Raw genomic sequence first — 16,373 nt, 5'->3', positions numbered from 1 at the left:
ACGTTCTTGTGTTTTGGATGAAGGCACCTTCCCCATGTCTGCCTTTTAATAAAAGGCCACGAAGTCCAACCACGTTAAATGGTTTTCATCTGCGCTTTGACTTCTTTTCTGACCAGGCATTCAATGTGGTCTTTGAGAAAGCCATTCAACGGACTCCTCCAGCAGAAGATGTGAAACACAGAGTGATCAACCTAACTGACGAGATCACCTACTCCGTCTACATGTACACTGCTCGGGGACTTTTTGAGAGAGACAAGCTTATTTTTCTAGCCCAAGTTGCCTTTCAGGTAAGGTGATTTCCTGCTGGCACTGACAAAAGAAGTAACTGGGGGTTTTTTTGTTTCCATGGAGTCAGTCAACATTTCCCTCTTGCCTGGCAATCAGGGTGTAGCTGTGTGGACAGTGGATTATTAGACCCAAAGAGAGATGGATCAGAAAGGGATGTTGTAAAGCAAGTTGTGGAGAAGCTTCTAAGAAGGACTAGAAGGAGGTAGCTCTTTAGAAAATGAAGAAGAGGAGTTCCAGAGTAGGTCAAACTAGGTTGTTGGCATCCATCTGTCTCGAGAGACAATGGAGTGCTTCTCTGGGGGTGAAGTCATACCACTGCATTAGCAGCACCTCCTCAGGTCACAACCCTGGGCTGTGTGAATGGAGCTCCTGTGCTGCCCCCCCAAAATCCCCACCCCTCTCATCCTCACTATTGTGGTCCAAAGGAAAGCAGAGCAATGCGCTTGGCACCAGCTTGGCTGCAGGAGTTGCCAGAAGGAGACGATACAAGCCACCTTCCAATTGTCTTAGGGACTCCACTCCAGATTTGTTTACGGTTTACTCTTTAGCCACCTTCTGTAAATATCCTGCAAGGCAGTGAAGGTCTAGGATCAGAGTTTCCCTTCTCCTAGACGAGCTACCTTCCCAGGTTGATGAGCCCCATCTGCCCCTCACTTCCCTCTACGGTATGTGCAGAAACCACCTTCTTGGCTGTTGGGCTTCTCCATACAATTCACCAGAGACCATCTTCACATGAAAGGAAGTCCCTAACTCACCAAGGGTTTGAGACCCATCGTCTCCCCTCACCTGGTTTAGCCAGCCAGTCAAAGCCGTTCCCAGGTTTGGCCACTGTCACAGGTTGACAGATTTTAGGTGAGAGTTGAGTGCAGTGAGAACCACAAGTGGACAAATTACCCCAGAAGGAACACGGCGTGTCCCCCACCAGAGGTACTGCTGTTCCCCTAACACCCCATACTCCCCCATGCAAACTACAGTGGAAGTAACAGCAGCAGCAGTCAAGGAGAAAGATTAGGCTGTAGAATCCTATCAGGTAAGTTTAAAAATAGGGATGGTTAGCATCAGCAGGGTCCCCTCCCACACTGAAGGCTGAAGTGATGCTGCTGTCTTGTTTAGGCTTGCAGCTGCTGCTGCTTAGTATGCAGTAGTCATCAGGCCGGGTTGTCCCTAACCAGAGTCTTCATCTGACCTCACAACACTCCAAAGCCAGATTCCCGTTGGGTGTGGTCTCTTCTATCCTTGTCTTTGGGCTCTGCTCCTGCTGTCAGTAAACTCAGAAGGATAAACAAGACCAGCAGCTGTTCCAGCAATTGTTTCTGGAGTAAATAGTCCTCATGCTTCTAATTCCATGCTTTCTCTAGGTCTTGTTGGTGAAGAAAGAAGTTAATCCGGTGGAACTAGACTTCCTTCTGCGCTTTCCCTTTAAAGCTGGGCTGGCATCTCCAGTAGATTTCCTGTTAGGCCAAGGATGGGGTGGAATTAAGGTTTGTTTGAAAATAACTATTTCTAGAATGAAGTCCTTTTTTAGGAGCTGAGGGAGACCCATTAGAAAATGCTGGTATCCAGTGGCATGGTCCATGATTGGTGGGGACTGAGTCGTAGAAATTTAGCTACCTTTTCGTGTGAGCCATCTAAAGAACTGTGCTAGCAGTTTGAACGCCCATAGCTGGGGAGAGCCTGGCTGTGGAGGGGGGCCTTTTTCCTTCCCTCAGCCTGCCTATAGCCACAGCCTCTTGTTGCGTGTACATGAAAAGAGCAATCACGCTCTACAGGCAAGTTGCGTTTCAATTCCTGCAGGAAAGCAAGATGAGAAATTAAATGAAGCCACCTTTTCATCCAGGTCTAGGATGACCTGGAAACGGCTATTGAGCTCTTCCTGCAGTTGCTTGGCATCCAGAAAACTGTTCCCTTGGAATGGCCAACGGTGGCTGTGCTATTGGAGGGATTAAAACATGGACTGTGAAGCAGTACTCTTTAGAGCCTGTTGTGGCTTGTGACATTTTAGCTAAAGTCACGTTAGGATACCTGGACCTCTTTCTCCTCGTTTCTCTACTGTGGGGAACCTGAGGCCCTCTGAATGTTCTTGGACTGCAGCTTCCATTGGCCATGCTGGCTGGGGTGGGAGCCCAACTACCGGAGGGCCTCTGGTTCTCCATCTCTGCTCTGCTGCAAGCATGACAGCCTGGTGCCTTGGGCACTATATCTGCAGTATCCAATGTGGCCCTCCTCTTGCCATAGGCCTCCTGTTTTCACTTGAACTGGCAGAAGAAGGAAATCTGTTAACAGTTCAGCGGTTGTGAGCCGAGTACAGTGGTACCTTGGTTCTCAAACTTAATCCATTCCGGAAGTCCATTTAACTCCCGAAACCATTTGAAAACGAAGACGCAGCTTCCGATTGGCTGCAGGAGCTTCTTGCACTCAAGCAGAAACCGCATCGGATGTTTGGCTTCCAAAAAACGTTCACAAACCGGAGCACTTCTGAGTTTTCGGCATTTGGGAGCTGAATTGTTTGACAGCTAAGCCATTCAATAACCAAGGTACTACTGTTTGACGTGTGTGGTGTCAGAAAGGGATTGTGCTACTTAACATGAGTTATTGCTCTCAGGTGCATTTATTAAAGCCACTGGTGTAACTAGGAGGAAAGAAAGCAAGGGCTTGTCAGCCCCATGTTCTCTGTTAACTGTGCTCTCAGGTGCTGTCTGATATGGACGAGTTCAAAAACTTGGACAGTGACATTGAAGGTTCTGCTAAGCGGTGGAAAAAGTTTGTGGAATCTGAGACCCCTGAGAAGGAAGTATTTCCAAAGGAGTGGAAGAACAAGACAGCCCTGCAAAAGCTGTGCATGATGCGATGTATGAGGCCAGACCGCATGACCTATGCAGTCAAGTATGTGCTGCACTCTTCCTACAGCTTGGGACTGCTGTACAGGGAACAGCCATTTGGGACATAGCACTTTCTGAAAAACTCACACAAAAACTTTGTATGGCTAGAGGGCAAAAAAAACGCTTTTGCGGCATGGCTGTTCAGCACATGGACAAAGCCGACAGGAGAAGCTGTGCCACATTTCATGATACATGGTTCTAGTAACATTTCCCTTCATATTGTTATTCGCACCTTTCATTTTCTTGCTCCACTTCAGTTCTTGTACAAACTTCATTCTTGTTCTTTACATGTGAACTATGCTTTAGGGTTGGGAATGGGGAATGTTCAGTTTGTATCCTGCCCCACCCCCCAATAATTGTTTTAAAATAAAATAATCACACAACCCATAGGTTTAAGGGCCAAAATGTTCACCAGAGCCAATTCAATCCCCTGTATGTTTTTTATTTCCCTCAGGAACTTTGTGGAGGAGAAAATGGGGAGTAAATTTGTTGAAGGACGAAGTGTTGAATTTTCCAAATCCTATGAAGAGAGCAGCCAGTCAACACCCATATTCTTCATTCTCTCTCCTGGAGTTGATCCCCTGAAGGATGTTGAAGCCTTAGGTGAGTTGGGAGAGTCTTTCCAGTAAGTGTGCCCTATAACAGCGCACACAGCAAAAGCTTTAAAAGAACAACAGACGTTTGAAGAATTCCACTCAATTTTAATAACTCTCTTAGGTCAAAAGCTTGGCTTCACCATAGACAATGGGAAAATCCACAATGTGTCTCTAGGACAAGGACAGGAAGTTGTGGCAGAACATGCTCTGGATGTGGCTGCGGTAGAAGGACACTGGGTCATTCTTCAGGTATTTCAATTCCAACTACGTTTCCTGCCAATTACTTCTTACACTGTACTTCTAGCGTACTTCTTACACTAGACAGCTTTGTCTAGTGTACTGTTCACTTCTTTCATGCCTCCCTAGCACTCATGATCTAAGTAAATTATCTGACAGCAAATGAAAATAGCTTTTAATAATCGTTTCTGGAACTGTGCAAACTCTCTGTAATCCAGTCCATAAATAATCCAGTGTAAAAAAAATAATAATTCCCTGGCATATGGCAGATATCCATTGATAGGATTAGACATATACTAGGCTGTTGGAACAATGCTGGCACTGCCCATAGGTATCTAGGTGCTGGCATGAAGAAATTGCAGGCAGCTGTGGGCAGATGATCCTGTTGCAGCCTTTGTGCAGAAACACAGCTTCAGAGAAGTCTGTACCTTGCAAGCAGACCCTTTCTCTTTCCTCCGCTGAAGTATTTGAGAAGGTAGGGGCATTCTCAGTGTGAAGGCTGCAGTGGAGCCTCCCTCTCCCATTCCATTCCCCCCCCCAAACTGGTGCCCAGTTGATATTATTGCCTTAGATGCTAAGGACCATATGTCTATTGCTTATGCTAAAAAAGATCCAGGCCTTGAGGGGAAATTGAGTAGAGTGAGGTCAAGAATTTTGCTGATGCCCAGACAATTTGTCACTCTTCCAGGTCCCTCCAACTTGAGACTGGTGTTGCATGTGTAAGGAAGGAGTACTCATACTAGGGGACATGTACATGGCACAGACTCCCTCAGGAGGCCATGGACTCGCCTTCCTTGGAGGTTTTTAAGCAGAGGTTGGATGGCCATCTATCATGGATGCTTTAATTGAGATTCCCGATTCCAACTCTGCAATTCTGTGATTCTATAAAATGAGTGCAGGCGTCTTTATGCCTAAAAAGTCAATGAAACAGCAGAGAATGTATATCCATTCTAGAACATGACATGAATGAGGGCAGGATGCTGAGCATTTTGTCTTCCTGAAGTTCTAGGATGGAACCATTTATATTAATGTACAATGGCTAGGTGATGTCAGTTCCTTGGGATGAGGAGGGTGGAGACAGTTTAGAATAGCATTCCATTCACATTACAGGACTTCTGGTTGCCACTAAAGGTGGCCCTGGGGGGAGAATGCAGTCCATCCTCATTGGCAGCAACTAACATGTCCCTTATATACCCTACAGAACATCCATCTGGTAGCCAAGTGGCTGGGAACACTGGATAAAAAGGTTGAACGATATAGCATAGGGAGCCATGACGATTACAGAGTATACATGAGCGCTGAGCCTGCTCCCTCTCCAGATTCCCATATTATCCCTCAGGGACTCCTGGAAAATGCCATTAAAATCACCAATGAGCCTCCAACAGGCATGCATGCCAACTTACACAAAGCCCTGGATCTTTTTACTCAGGTAAGCAGGACCTGCTGTTCCATTTGTTTGGACTCTGTATTCAGCCACAATCCAAGATTAGCACTGAAGTTGGTTTTTCCTGTCTTTCGGGCAATGCAACAGTGCTTTCGATAAGAAAAGGACCTCTTCCTCCCACTTTGGGATGGCTTCTCATTTCTGTTGTTTGACTTCCAACAGCCGGAGATACTTTGTGCAAAAGTACAGCCCTTTTTTTTTCTTTTTCTCCTTTAGGATACCCTAGAAATGTGCACCAAAGAAATTGAATTCAAGTGCATTCTTTTTGCCCTCTGCTATTTCCATGCAGTGGTGGCAGAGCGGCGGAAATTTGGAGCTCAAGGATGGAATAGGTCTTACCCATTTAACAATGGAGATCTCACTATTTCCATCAATGTGCTGTATAACTATCTGGAAGCCAATGTGAAGGTAAAGATTTGGTAACTTGTGAGTTGCATAGAAGAGAAACTGTGTAAGTAGTAGTCAGTGGTCTCTTGTTTCCCAAGGGTCTGATCAAAGCACTGCCTGCTTTGGGAAATGGAGAATTGCTATTTGAATTTACTATTATTTAATTAGGAAAAAGGTGTACTGCAGGATCTTGGTGCAGAGAAGCATTGAACCGAAAAGCTTGTGTTTTGTGGGCAGGGTATTCTCGTTTTTTGGCATCTGTGCACCTGGAGACTTTGTCACCGTGAGTTCTGCTTCCTGGGCAGAATGCACTTTTCAACTTGGGACAGCAATAATTTGAGGAGCCACAGACGGTTCTGAATGGAGCTCCTACATCTGGAAACTCACAAACTCTACCTGTTACAATAACACCTAGAATGCAACACATGTTACATGAATAGAATGAAAACCATTTTATTAGCCCACTCAAAATCTATTGCAGAATGTGAAGATCAAATAAGACGTCCTCAGTTCCAAAGTATTCTTCTGCCTTCACAGGCCATGATGGGAAAAGCAATTCAGCATTCCCCCAGGATTGTCCCCTGCTGGCTAACCAGCACTTGTCTGTGCTTTAAATCATTTTGTCTCATTTCCCAAGATTTTTCACTGTACTTAAGGGACCAAATGTACCCCTTAATAGACTAGTGATGAAAGCATGTTTTCTGAAAAGAACTTTGGTTGCAGCAAAAAGCCCAAATACCTTTATATACGTGAGTAGAATGTTGGTGTTGTTCCCCCAAATTTTGCTTTCCCCCCCGCTCTGTGGCATCTTTCCCTAGGTTCCCTGGGACGACCTGCGGTATCTCTTTGGGGAGATCATGTATGGGGGACACATCACCGATGACTGGGACCGCAGGTTATGCCGGACTTACCTGGGTGAATACATCCGTATGGAGATGCTGGAGGGAGAAATGCTGCTAGCACCAGGTTTCCTTATACCACCTAACTCCGATTATAAGGTGAGAGAGGGAGGGGCGGGGAGTTGCTCCAACACACTGTTCTGACAATCCTTCATCTGGGAAAGTAAATGGTAGCCATAGGTGCAAATGCTATTTGCCACAGAAGAAACAATAGCAAGGTCTAGAGAAAGGACAGCAACTACAGAAATAGTTTTACACCTCAGCACAGGGAACTTGGCAAAATATTTCAGAGGACCACGAGAAACAGTATTATACTTGTGGACAAGTTGGATAAAAGTCCCAGGGGAAACAGCCAGATCAACCGGCAAGACAGTGCTTGTTATGAGCATATAGTTTACTGGAAGCTTAATTTGAACATAAGGATGTGCCGTCTGGCGTAGGCGTTAAGCATTCCCTAACATCTTATAACATCCAAGTTTCTGCATATTACATTTTGTAGGGATATCATGAATATATTGATGAAAATCTCCCACCCGAGAGCCCTTACCTCTACGGGCTTCATCCTAATGCAGAGATTGGGTTCCTCACTGTCACCTCTGAGAAACTTTTCCGCACTGTGCTGGAAATGCAACCCAAAGAGTCGGATGCCGGAGGGGGAACTGGTGTGTCCCGAGAGGAAAAGGTAGGAAAACCTGCTGGTCTGCTTTGACTGTGGCTCTTGGGGCCCTGATAATGGTTTGGGGTTCCTATTTGAATGTTTCTAATAAGCTTGGGTGATTCATTGAGGGGCAGACAGTTATGGCGGTTTCACTCAGCGGTTTATTGCTAGTGAAACTGCTGCCGCTCTTGAATCCCTCTGCTACCAGTGCAGCGAGGGAGAAACAAGCTGCAGCTGGAGGCAGAGGGACTCAGAGCCGTGGCAGTTTCAGCAACCGCCATCACAGTCTACCCCTCATGCCAGCGCAGAGAGAGAATCAAGCTGTATTGGCCAGGCACCTATACAGCTTGTTCCTCCCTCCTTTAAGCTGCTTGGCTGAGGAGCGCGCAGCTGCCCTCGCCTCAGCCAAGCAGTTTTACAGAGCCCCCAACCCGCCACCAGTTGGTACGAGCCAGCGGCGGGGTGGGGGCTCCATTGAACTGCCCCCGCTCTCCAGCTGAGGAAGCCCTGATCCTTCTCCTGCTTGCACATGAGCAGGAGGAACCAGGCTCCTTCAGCTGGGGGGGCGGGGCTTTGTGCTCCCCAGCTGAGCAGCCCTGATCCTTCTCCTGCTAGCATGCAAGCCAGAGAAGGATTTGGGCTCCCTCCGCTGAGGAGTGGGAGGCTTTGCACTCCCTGGCTGGGGTGTGCAAATAAGATCCTGTCCCTCCGGCACGTGCACAGGGGTCTTGCTCAGCCGGGGGGGCGAGAGCCTTTGCGCTCCTTGGCTGAAAGGGCCGTGCCAGCGAAGGCGAAGGGAGCCCTGACAACGGATCCTGTCAGGTTCCATCGCAGCATTTCCTCTGTCTTCGAGCAAGGGAGGGGGCGAGCAAGCGGTCTCGTTCTCCTAGGAAAAGGAAGCTGTTTGCGCGCACGCCCCAACCCTCGCCTGCAAAGATGAAGGAGCCTGGCAGGCTCCGTTGCAGGGCTCCCTCCATCTTTGCCAGCAAGGGTGGGGTGGGGTGGGGTGGGGTGGAGAGCAAGCAGCCTCTTTCTCCTAGGCTGCTTGCATGCCCCCCACCCCTTGCTGGCGAAGGGAACCTTGCAAACCGAGCCTGTTGGGCTTCATCACAAGGCTCCCTCTGTCTTGGGGAGTGGAGGGCGGAAGACTTTGCGCGCCCCAGCCGAGCAGTGGACTGGGGCCAGCTGTATTGGCCCCGATCTGCAAGGCGCTGGGGTGAAAGCACCTCAGCTCCCAGGTGGTGAGAGCTGAGTTTCACCTGGGACCTTGCAGGCTGAGGCCAATGCATCTCCTTTCAGCATTGTGGTATATTGCCAAACCACAATGTTTGGCTGGTGATATATCGCAATGTTGAAAACCTAATTATCGCCCAACCCTAGTTTCTAATCAGCAACAGGTTTTAGGGTTGCTGCTACCTGTTCTGCCCCTTCCACTGTCAGTCCTTTTTCAGTTGCATTGATATTTCTTCAGGCCCCAGGAAATGTGGGAAATGCTCTGAAGTCTGCCCACTTGCTGGGGCAGGTATTTTAGTCTAGTGCTTTGCTTACTCTTTGGAGCATTTTGAAATGATGCTGCGTATAGCGAAACATTCATTTGGTCTTCTGTGTAACAGGTAAAAGCTGTGCTAGATGAGATCATGGATCGGCTTCCAGAGCCCTTCAATATGGTGGAGATCATGGCAAAGGCAGCTGAGAAGACCCCATATGTAGTAGTTGCCTTCCAGGAATGTGAACGAATGAACATCCTTACCAGTGAAATTAGACGTTCTCTGAAAGAATTAAACTTGGGGTTGAAGGTATTGTATGCTATTGCTAGAAGTACACCAGAAAAACAACAACATTTGACCCGGTTCAATCAGCATACTTGACACATGACCTGGCATAAGAAAAATAAAGTGGAGCGTGCTTTCTCAGTAACAGGAAATGCCTGAACATCGAGACTTGATTTTCATCTTTCCTGCTACTGCATTTAAAGAGCACTTTAAACTAGAAGATAATGATACTCTTTTTCCAATCAGAACAGTACATATTCAGTAGTTTGTATATACAAGCACATGAAAATTAAGGGAGATAGAGCCAAGATTCTTGTCTTGGGAATCTTTCCTCTATGTTCACTGGCTGGTCACTGACCAGCACAGAGATGGTGTTCACTGCCTGGTGGACTTTTCCTTCACTGCCCTTCACTACATTCAGGTTTTGCCAATAGCTCAACCTTCCAAACAAGTCTTCCATCATACAATTCTATGGCAAGATTGGAGTGAGGTGGGATTGGGTGGATAAAGAGAAAAATATCCTTCTTGCAAGCTTCATTGTGTTGCTTCCTCCTTTGTAACAAAACAAGCCGTTTAGAACGCTGTGCTCTGGCCCAGGAGACAGGGAGGCATTAGCTCAATGCATTTGCTCCCCAAACTCCCCAGGGCGAAATAAGGCTGCTGGACATTAAGGGAGCCACATACGACAACTCACAGAAATGATGTATGTGTTGGAACCACAAACCAATAAGGGCTTGTCCAGCAGAGAACTAAAAATAATTTACAAAGGGTCAAAAAATTGTATGTGTGTGTGTTTTGCTGTTTTTAATCATTGATATCCGTTACACAACTGCTTGGCATTAGTGTTGGCACCTATAATTATAGCACTAGCTGGAGGAGTGCATCTCATTTTCTCAGCAATGCAAGTGCTGGGAAATTTAAATTGCCACAACATCAGCAGTACCATGAGGGAAAATGCCTGGAAACACCACCACAAGTGAGGAACGACGGTACATTGTTTGCATAACATATAATCTTGAAAGTGCTGTAATTAATGCCAAAGCATTCACATAACCAGAACCTTAGATCAACAGGGATGCTGTTTTTGTAAAAATACACTAAGAATTCTTCAAATGGTCTGCATAGCCACAAAAAGCTGTGCTGAGCTGATGGAGGAATCCAATTAAAAGCTTTTGTTTTGTTTTTCCCACAGGGAGAATTGACAATCACAACAGACATGGAAGATCTATCAAATGCTCTTTACTATGACAATGTTCCTGATTCGTGGACAAACCGGGCTTATCCATCTTTGCTCAGCTTGGGAGCTTGGTATGCTGACCTACTGCTCCGCATCAGGGTGAGGTTTCCTTTGTTAAAGCTCTCCAAAAACAAGTTCTTAGCTGTCCTAGCAGTGCAACAACCAGGAAAGCTAAGAACTTGCACTTACGCATCATCTTTTAATTAAGCAACACTCACAGTTATTTGCTTTTGCATTGTTTTTTCCAATTTTACCTTCTATACATCCTTAATAACAATAACAAGAATACTTTACAGCTGTAGTTGCATGCAATTCTACTAGGTAAAAGTCTTGATCATCTGCATAGGATGACAGACATGCGTAGGCTTTTCAGAATCTTTATGTGAAGATAATTTGTTTATAGGGGGTAGTTTCTGCTAAAGCAGCAATGGGAAACGTGTGACCTTGTAAGTGTTGTGGAACTACACCTCCCATGATCCCTGTTTCTTGAGTGTGGTGCCTGGAGCTGGTGGGAGACTCCCAAGTGCAACAGAAAACATAGACCTCCTCAACATGCTTAGTTATTGTAATATTTCCATTTTCAGGAGCTGGAGGCCTGGACAACAGACTTTGCCCTACCCACAACTGTATGGCTAGCAGGCTTCTTTAACCCTCAGTCTTTCCTCACGGCCATTATGCAGTCTATGGCTAGGAAAAATGAGTGGCCTCTTGACAGAATGTGCCTTTCAGTGGAAGTTACCAAGAAGAACCGGGAGGATATGACAGCTCCCCCTCGAGAAGGCTCCTATGTGCATGGGCTCTTCATGGAAGGTAATCTAGCTTATCATGTAAGACAGAGATGCAGTCATTCAACAGCAGACAAGGCAGTTTCTCCTTTGTCCTATTCTACTGTAGGGAAGCTCTCCATTTCATCTGTGCTATTTGAGAGAGGTGGGGGAGGATGTTGACTATTTTGTCCCTGGGTTCTCTCTTTGCCTCCAGGACCTTGATGCAAGACCACCTCTTTCAGGCACAACTCTGAGCTACATAATCTTTACAGTTTTAAAAAGGAGGGCACCCCTTCAATGCTTCAGCTGTACCTTTGTGCTTGGTAACAGCAGAGGATTCTTAATATATTTTTACTGCACAAAATTATTTGCCATTTCTAAGGATGGAGTTCATTGCTGGATGCCTTCAGCTTGTGCAAATATTATTTCCACACTGTAAACTACTTCCAGGCTGAAATCTGTCTGTTTTGAAAGCAAATATTTGTCAAGAAAGGATCAAGCAGACGAACACTTTGCAGTAGCTGCCTTTATTATTTCATATCACTTTAGCATGTCAGCAGAGGGCAGCACATGCCTATTTTACTGCCCTTACAGACAAAACTACTTAATTGACCATATTAAAATACTCTGTTTCTAAGTGCGGCTAAGGTTAGGAATGTAATATTGCCCCCGCATATTAAAGGGGGGCTGAAGAAGCCTAACCCTTAGTGCTCAAGTCACTGTAGGGACATTTATGTTACCTACAAGGCTGAATGAAGGTGGAAGGAAGAATATAGCTTTCTGGAGCAAAGGAACACTGCCATAGGCTCAGGGCAGAGTTGTGCATTCAGCTCTTTCTAGCTTGTTAATGTTCAGAATGCTTACGTAAATTATGGAGATGACAGCAAAGGCACATTCAAGCCAGAGCAACTACCTGTAGCCATGCTTCTAAAGACAGAAGGTTGGTAGTGTGAGGTTCCCTTCCTTGACGCTTGCTGCAAATGAAGCACCCTCTAGGCTGAAACATCACCACAGTTCTGTCCTCCTGCAGGTGCACGTTGGGATACTCAGACCGGCGTCATCAGTGATGCACGTCTGAAGGAGCTGACCCCCTCGATGCCTGTCATCTTCATCAAAGCCATTCCCGTGGATCGTATGGACACCAAGAACATGTATGAGTGTCCTGTCTATAAGACGCGCATGCGAGGCCCCACCTACGTCTGGACCTTCAACCTGAAGACAAAAGAGAAGCCAGCTAAGTGGATTCTTGCTGGAGTTGCTTTGCTCTTGCAAGTTTAACGCCTGCGTTGAAAGCAAAGCCCTACCCGCCCGCCCCCACTCCATCATGTCACCCCACCACCTTTCCCAAAATAGAAACTAAAAAGACTTGTTTGCAAAGTTTTCAATAAAAAAGCAAAAGTGTGGTTATGCTACTCAGGTTGTTATTGATAAACAGTATTTTTACAATAATATATGCAAGCCTGCAGTTTATGACTAGAAACAAGTCTGTGTACATTTGTCCGCATTGGCCAGGATTCCTTTCATTGTGTAGCATTCACTGCAACTGACTAGAAGACTTTTCAGTTCTCATAAGTATGAAAATATATGCTGATTAGCTCGGGTTTTTTCCCTACCTAAGATGTGTTTGCTAATCTCCACCAGCATTAATCCACAAGGAGAAGGGACTCTCTCACCAGTTAGGCATAATAATGCCAAATTTCTGAAAAATGCAAATGTCTTCGTCTGTAACTTATTGAACCCAGGAGGCACCTCTTGTTTTGGCCTACTTGGAGCTCTGCAGGAGCAAGCTTAATGCCTGAGGCGCTCCTGGTAGTCACATTAGCACTACTTAAGAATATAAACATTTGTTAGGTTTATATTCTTGATGAGCTCCAGTATCTCCTTTCATTACAATAGCAGTTACCAAAGCCTCAGCCCCCACCTCAATCATTGCCATTTTCTAGATAGTAAGAGGCATCTTACTGCCAAAGAGAACCTGGTCCCAAATAATACATAAGGAACTGTCCAAATAAACCTGTATTACAAAGCTGTAATATCTGCACTTCTGTTTCCCTTCTACTCTTTTTAGCCCTCATGCAGTTGACCAGCACTGTGTATCTGAAGCCTCAATTTCTCCTCCACACATACTTGCCTGGCATTTTATTACTTTCCAGTTATTTTATATGCGAGTTTTAGCCTTTCCCCAGAATAAGACAAATTGAGACAAATTAATAAGGTCTCGCAGCGTTTTGCAATGACCGTCCAATGCAGGCCCTTGGATAGCAGGCTTATGCTGTGCAGGAAAAACACTGCCTTGGTTCTTACAGAAATCAGCTCGTGCTTCTTTCCTGTTTATTAAAGTGCTTGCCAGGGTGGGGGGAGGGGAGGGTATAAACAACAATTTACAAAACTCACCCCAAAAAGACCCGCCTATATTTTTTTTTCAGAAGAAGTTCTTAATCAGAGGTGTCACCATCTTCACCCACAGTTGGACATAGCGACTAGACTGCTCAAAGGTTGATGCAGACACCATACTAGACCGCAAATAAAGCTGCTCTTGCTCCTATAGTGGGAAAAAGGAGGGGGAGGTTACTACATGAATTTGAACATCTGCTCCTGGACTGCATTACTGATTGCTTTAATTAGTTTTAATGAAAGTACAGGGCTCCATATACTTTCATTCCTCTGAAGAGAGTACCTCTTATGCAGGCTGACCTGCTTTCTCAAGTTTGGCATCTCAAATGCCAACTGAGTCAAGTAATTGCACATACACAGAGCCCAACCCACATATGTATACAAACACACAAAGGAGGAAAGCATTGCGAGATTTGGCCCTGCAGTTACTTTTTTCCCGTAACAGCCAAACCCTGAGCTATAATCGTCCAAAAGGAAGCTCGACTTTAATCTCCAGAGACCAGACAGTTCATTTCTCTTCAGAAAAAGCTCCGAAGCTGCATTTTAAAATGAATGTGCCGTCAAGGTTTCGCTGTGGTTCCCAGAAATACTAGGCACCTTCAAAGAACAAACAATACAGCTGGCAGGGACAGCAAGTGTCTGTGTGATACAGGACGCATACACCCCATGAGATTTGAAGTAGTGCTTACAGCACAAAGATACTTTCTCACCTGTGCTAGAAAGATGGGTTCTTGTACATGCAGAGAGCCCTGACACAATTATAGGACTTCTGCCTGACTCCAAAGTCAACACAGCTCAATCACCCATCCTCAGCCACATTATTAGCCACCTATAACCTTCCCAAGCTCAGCTGAGCAGATCTAGCCCATGCAGATTGCGTTCTAATTCTCTCCCCTGCCCCCTCTTATTTCCTGTAAACTAGTTCCCTCTAGGATTTAACAAGGCCTTCTTTAAGTAAATAGATAAAAAGTAAACCTTATTCAATGTGCTTGTGAACAAGGGGGTCCTGTGTTCTTCTCGCTCATTAATTCATGTGTTTTGGTCATCTAAAGAGGGCTAGCACAATTGACTTTCTTTACCAACTGGTAATTACGGCGTAGGCAGAGCAAGTGTAGTTAGAAAGGTGATTTGACCTGGGGCTAACTGAAGGTCTGCAGAAGTGCTAGCTGAGCAGCAGAAGTGTGTCCTTAAGGACTGTGCTAATGCTGCTAAGACAATGTGCTGGGAATTATACAGGGCACAGTCCTGACATGGCGCCTTCACAAAAGGCTTGCAGTCCACATGGGATGGGAAGCAGAGAATGTAAACAACTCTTATTAAAGGATCAAAAAATGACTATCCACAGACATCAGAATGCTCTGAATCCACCCCAAAGGCAGGATTCACACAAACTGTAAGAAACTTAGTTGGGTTACTCACAACCACCCCCCTACAACAAGAGGTACCAATGCTCCACAAAGGATAAGTATAATAGTAACAGTTTGTGTATGCGGCTTACTAGGTTGTCATCTGAATTCTTACCGCATTTCAAATAGCTCCCATTTATTTCAGATTATACATCGGATGTTTATAACCTCCTACAGATGATACAAAAATGGAACAATTTTTTAAACGCCCGTTCCATCTTTCAGCACATGGAGAGAAATTGTGGGAGGGGCAAAGTCACGTTTAATATAGTGCAATACTTCAAGAGAAGGCATGAACTGCTCTCATCAGTTTCCCCTTCCCTGTGGAAGGAGGAAGTGGAGAGAACAGTTCATGTCACTTCTTGCCTTTCCCAAAGCCTTCCTTGCACAACGTGGAACAAGACCCTACCCCCTCCCTCAAGTCCTCCCTCAAGTCCTCAAGAACTCGGAGAGCTGTGAGGGTGTTTGTTTGTTTTCACAAGCCACCACTGCTTTTGCCTTCTACAAAAGCAGCATGAGGGGAGAGCAATCTCTCCCCTGAAATCCTCTGGCATAGGGGAAAACAATTGCTAGAGAGTAAGCCAAGACAGTATTTATGGAGCCCCTGCATTTAAAGGCTGAAATTATACATGGCTTCTATGGCTTGGCTGCTACAAAGTCTCAGGCAATGTTCTTTCAAAAACCCAGTCAACACTGAGACTTTGTGTTGGGGTAGAAAACCTTTTCCCAGGTAGGGTGGGCTTGCATTCCCTTTTGGGCAACCTTCAGGGGCCCATGTGACTGATGAGTGGGGCCAGAGGCTAAAGTGAAGAGTGCAACAAATGTACAATGGGCTAGTTTCTACATAAACCTCTCTATCTGCCATTCAAACAAGCAAGAGGCATTAGCAGTTTGACAAGGGCTATTGGGGATTCTGGAGGCCACAGAGAAAACTGGAGAACCACATTTAAGCCCAGCCCAGAGGTTCCCCAGCCCTGCTTTATGGGGATTTTATGTGGTACCAGGTATTTTCATATAAATTTAACCAACTACAAATTTCAGTTAGAAACCAGGGGGTAAGCCTTCTTATGGAAACTCCTGTTTCCAGTGAAATTCAATGTTACGACATAATAACTTTAGTTTGGATGAACTGGCTGAGAGTAAATCTTGGGATTAATATGTATATGCAAATCCAACTGTTGTGCTGCGACACAGCGGTTGCAAAGGGCAATTAAAAAGCCAGTCTAGAATAAGTGAGTGGACAGAGACAGGAATCAAGGCCACGCAAGCAGAGATAGAATCAGGTCAATCCGAAATACATTTGCAGCCAGCAGGAGAGCACACACCAAGAAATGCTGGGAAAGCCCACAGCAACTATTTCATTAATCTTAAAAATCAAAAGAACTGTTTTCGTATTCTGTCGGTCTCTC

At 45.6% G+C, this 16,373-nt stretch overlaps 2 protein-coding genes across 6 annotated transcripts in view; one reads left to right on the top strand and one right to left on the bottom strand.

Annotated features, from left to right (window-relative positions):
- Positions 1-12,576, top strand: part of DNAH17 (dynein axonemal heavy chain 17) — a 98,486-nt gene extending 85,910 nt beyond the window's left edge. For all 3 annotated transcript variants that reach the window (XM_083598392.1, XM_083598393.1, XM_083598394.1), the window contains 13 exons: positions 117-287; positions 1,647-1,769; positions 2,978-3,171; positions 3,622-3,770; positions 3,885-4,012; positions 5,202-5,429; positions 5,661-5,852; positions 6,650-6,829; positions 7,230-7,412; positions 9,002-9,184; positions 10,353-10,496; positions 10,982-11,207; positions 12,195-12,576. In XM_083598392.1, the coding sequence (XP_083454518.1) occupies positions 117-287; positions 1,647-1,769; positions 2,978-3,171; positions 3,622-3,770; positions 3,885-4,012; positions 5,202-5,429; positions 5,661-5,852; positions 6,650-6,829; positions 7,230-7,412; positions 9,002-9,184; positions 10,353-10,496; positions 10,982-11,207; positions 12,195-12,442 (2,349 nt within the window). In that variant the 3' untranslated portion in view covers positions 12,443-12,576. The remainder of the gene's footprint in view (positions 1-116; positions 288-1,646; positions 1,770-2,977; positions 3,172-3,621; positions 3,771-3,884; positions 4,013-5,201; positions 5,430-5,660; positions 5,853-6,649; positions 6,830-7,229; positions 7,413-9,001; positions 9,185-10,352; positions 10,497-10,981; positions 11,208-12,194) is intronic.
- The window catches only part of PGS1 (phosphatidylglycerophosphate synthase 1), a 40,074-nt gene continuing 35,376 nt past the window's right edge, over positions 11,676-16,373 (bottom strand). Inside the window, exons 9-10 of one of the 3 annotated variants that reach the window (XM_083598414.1) lie at positions 13,559-13,706; positions 11,676-12,376 (exon numbers count right to left, since the gene is read on the bottom strand). In XM_083598414.1, the coding sequence (XP_083454540.1) occupies positions 13,587-13,706 (120 nt within the window). In that variant the 3' untranslated portion in view covers positions 11,676-12,376; positions 13,559-13,586. Of the gene's footprint in view, positions 12,377-13,549; positions 13,707-16,373 lie in introns of all 3 variants that reach the window. The other 2 variants (XM_083598415.1, XM_083598416.1) reach the window with 2 other exon arrangements.

This window comes from Podarcis filfolensis (genome assembly GCF_964270895.1).
Source record: "Podarcis filfolensis genome assembly, chromosome: 2".
In the NCBI taxonomy this organism is placed as follows: domain Eukaryota; kingdom Metazoa; phylum Chordata; class Lepidosauria; order Squamata; family Lacertidae; genus Podarcis; species Podarcis filfolensis.
The sequence above is the reverse complement of the archived record's forward strand: the minus strand, read 5'-3'. Positions and strand labels throughout refer to the sequence as shown.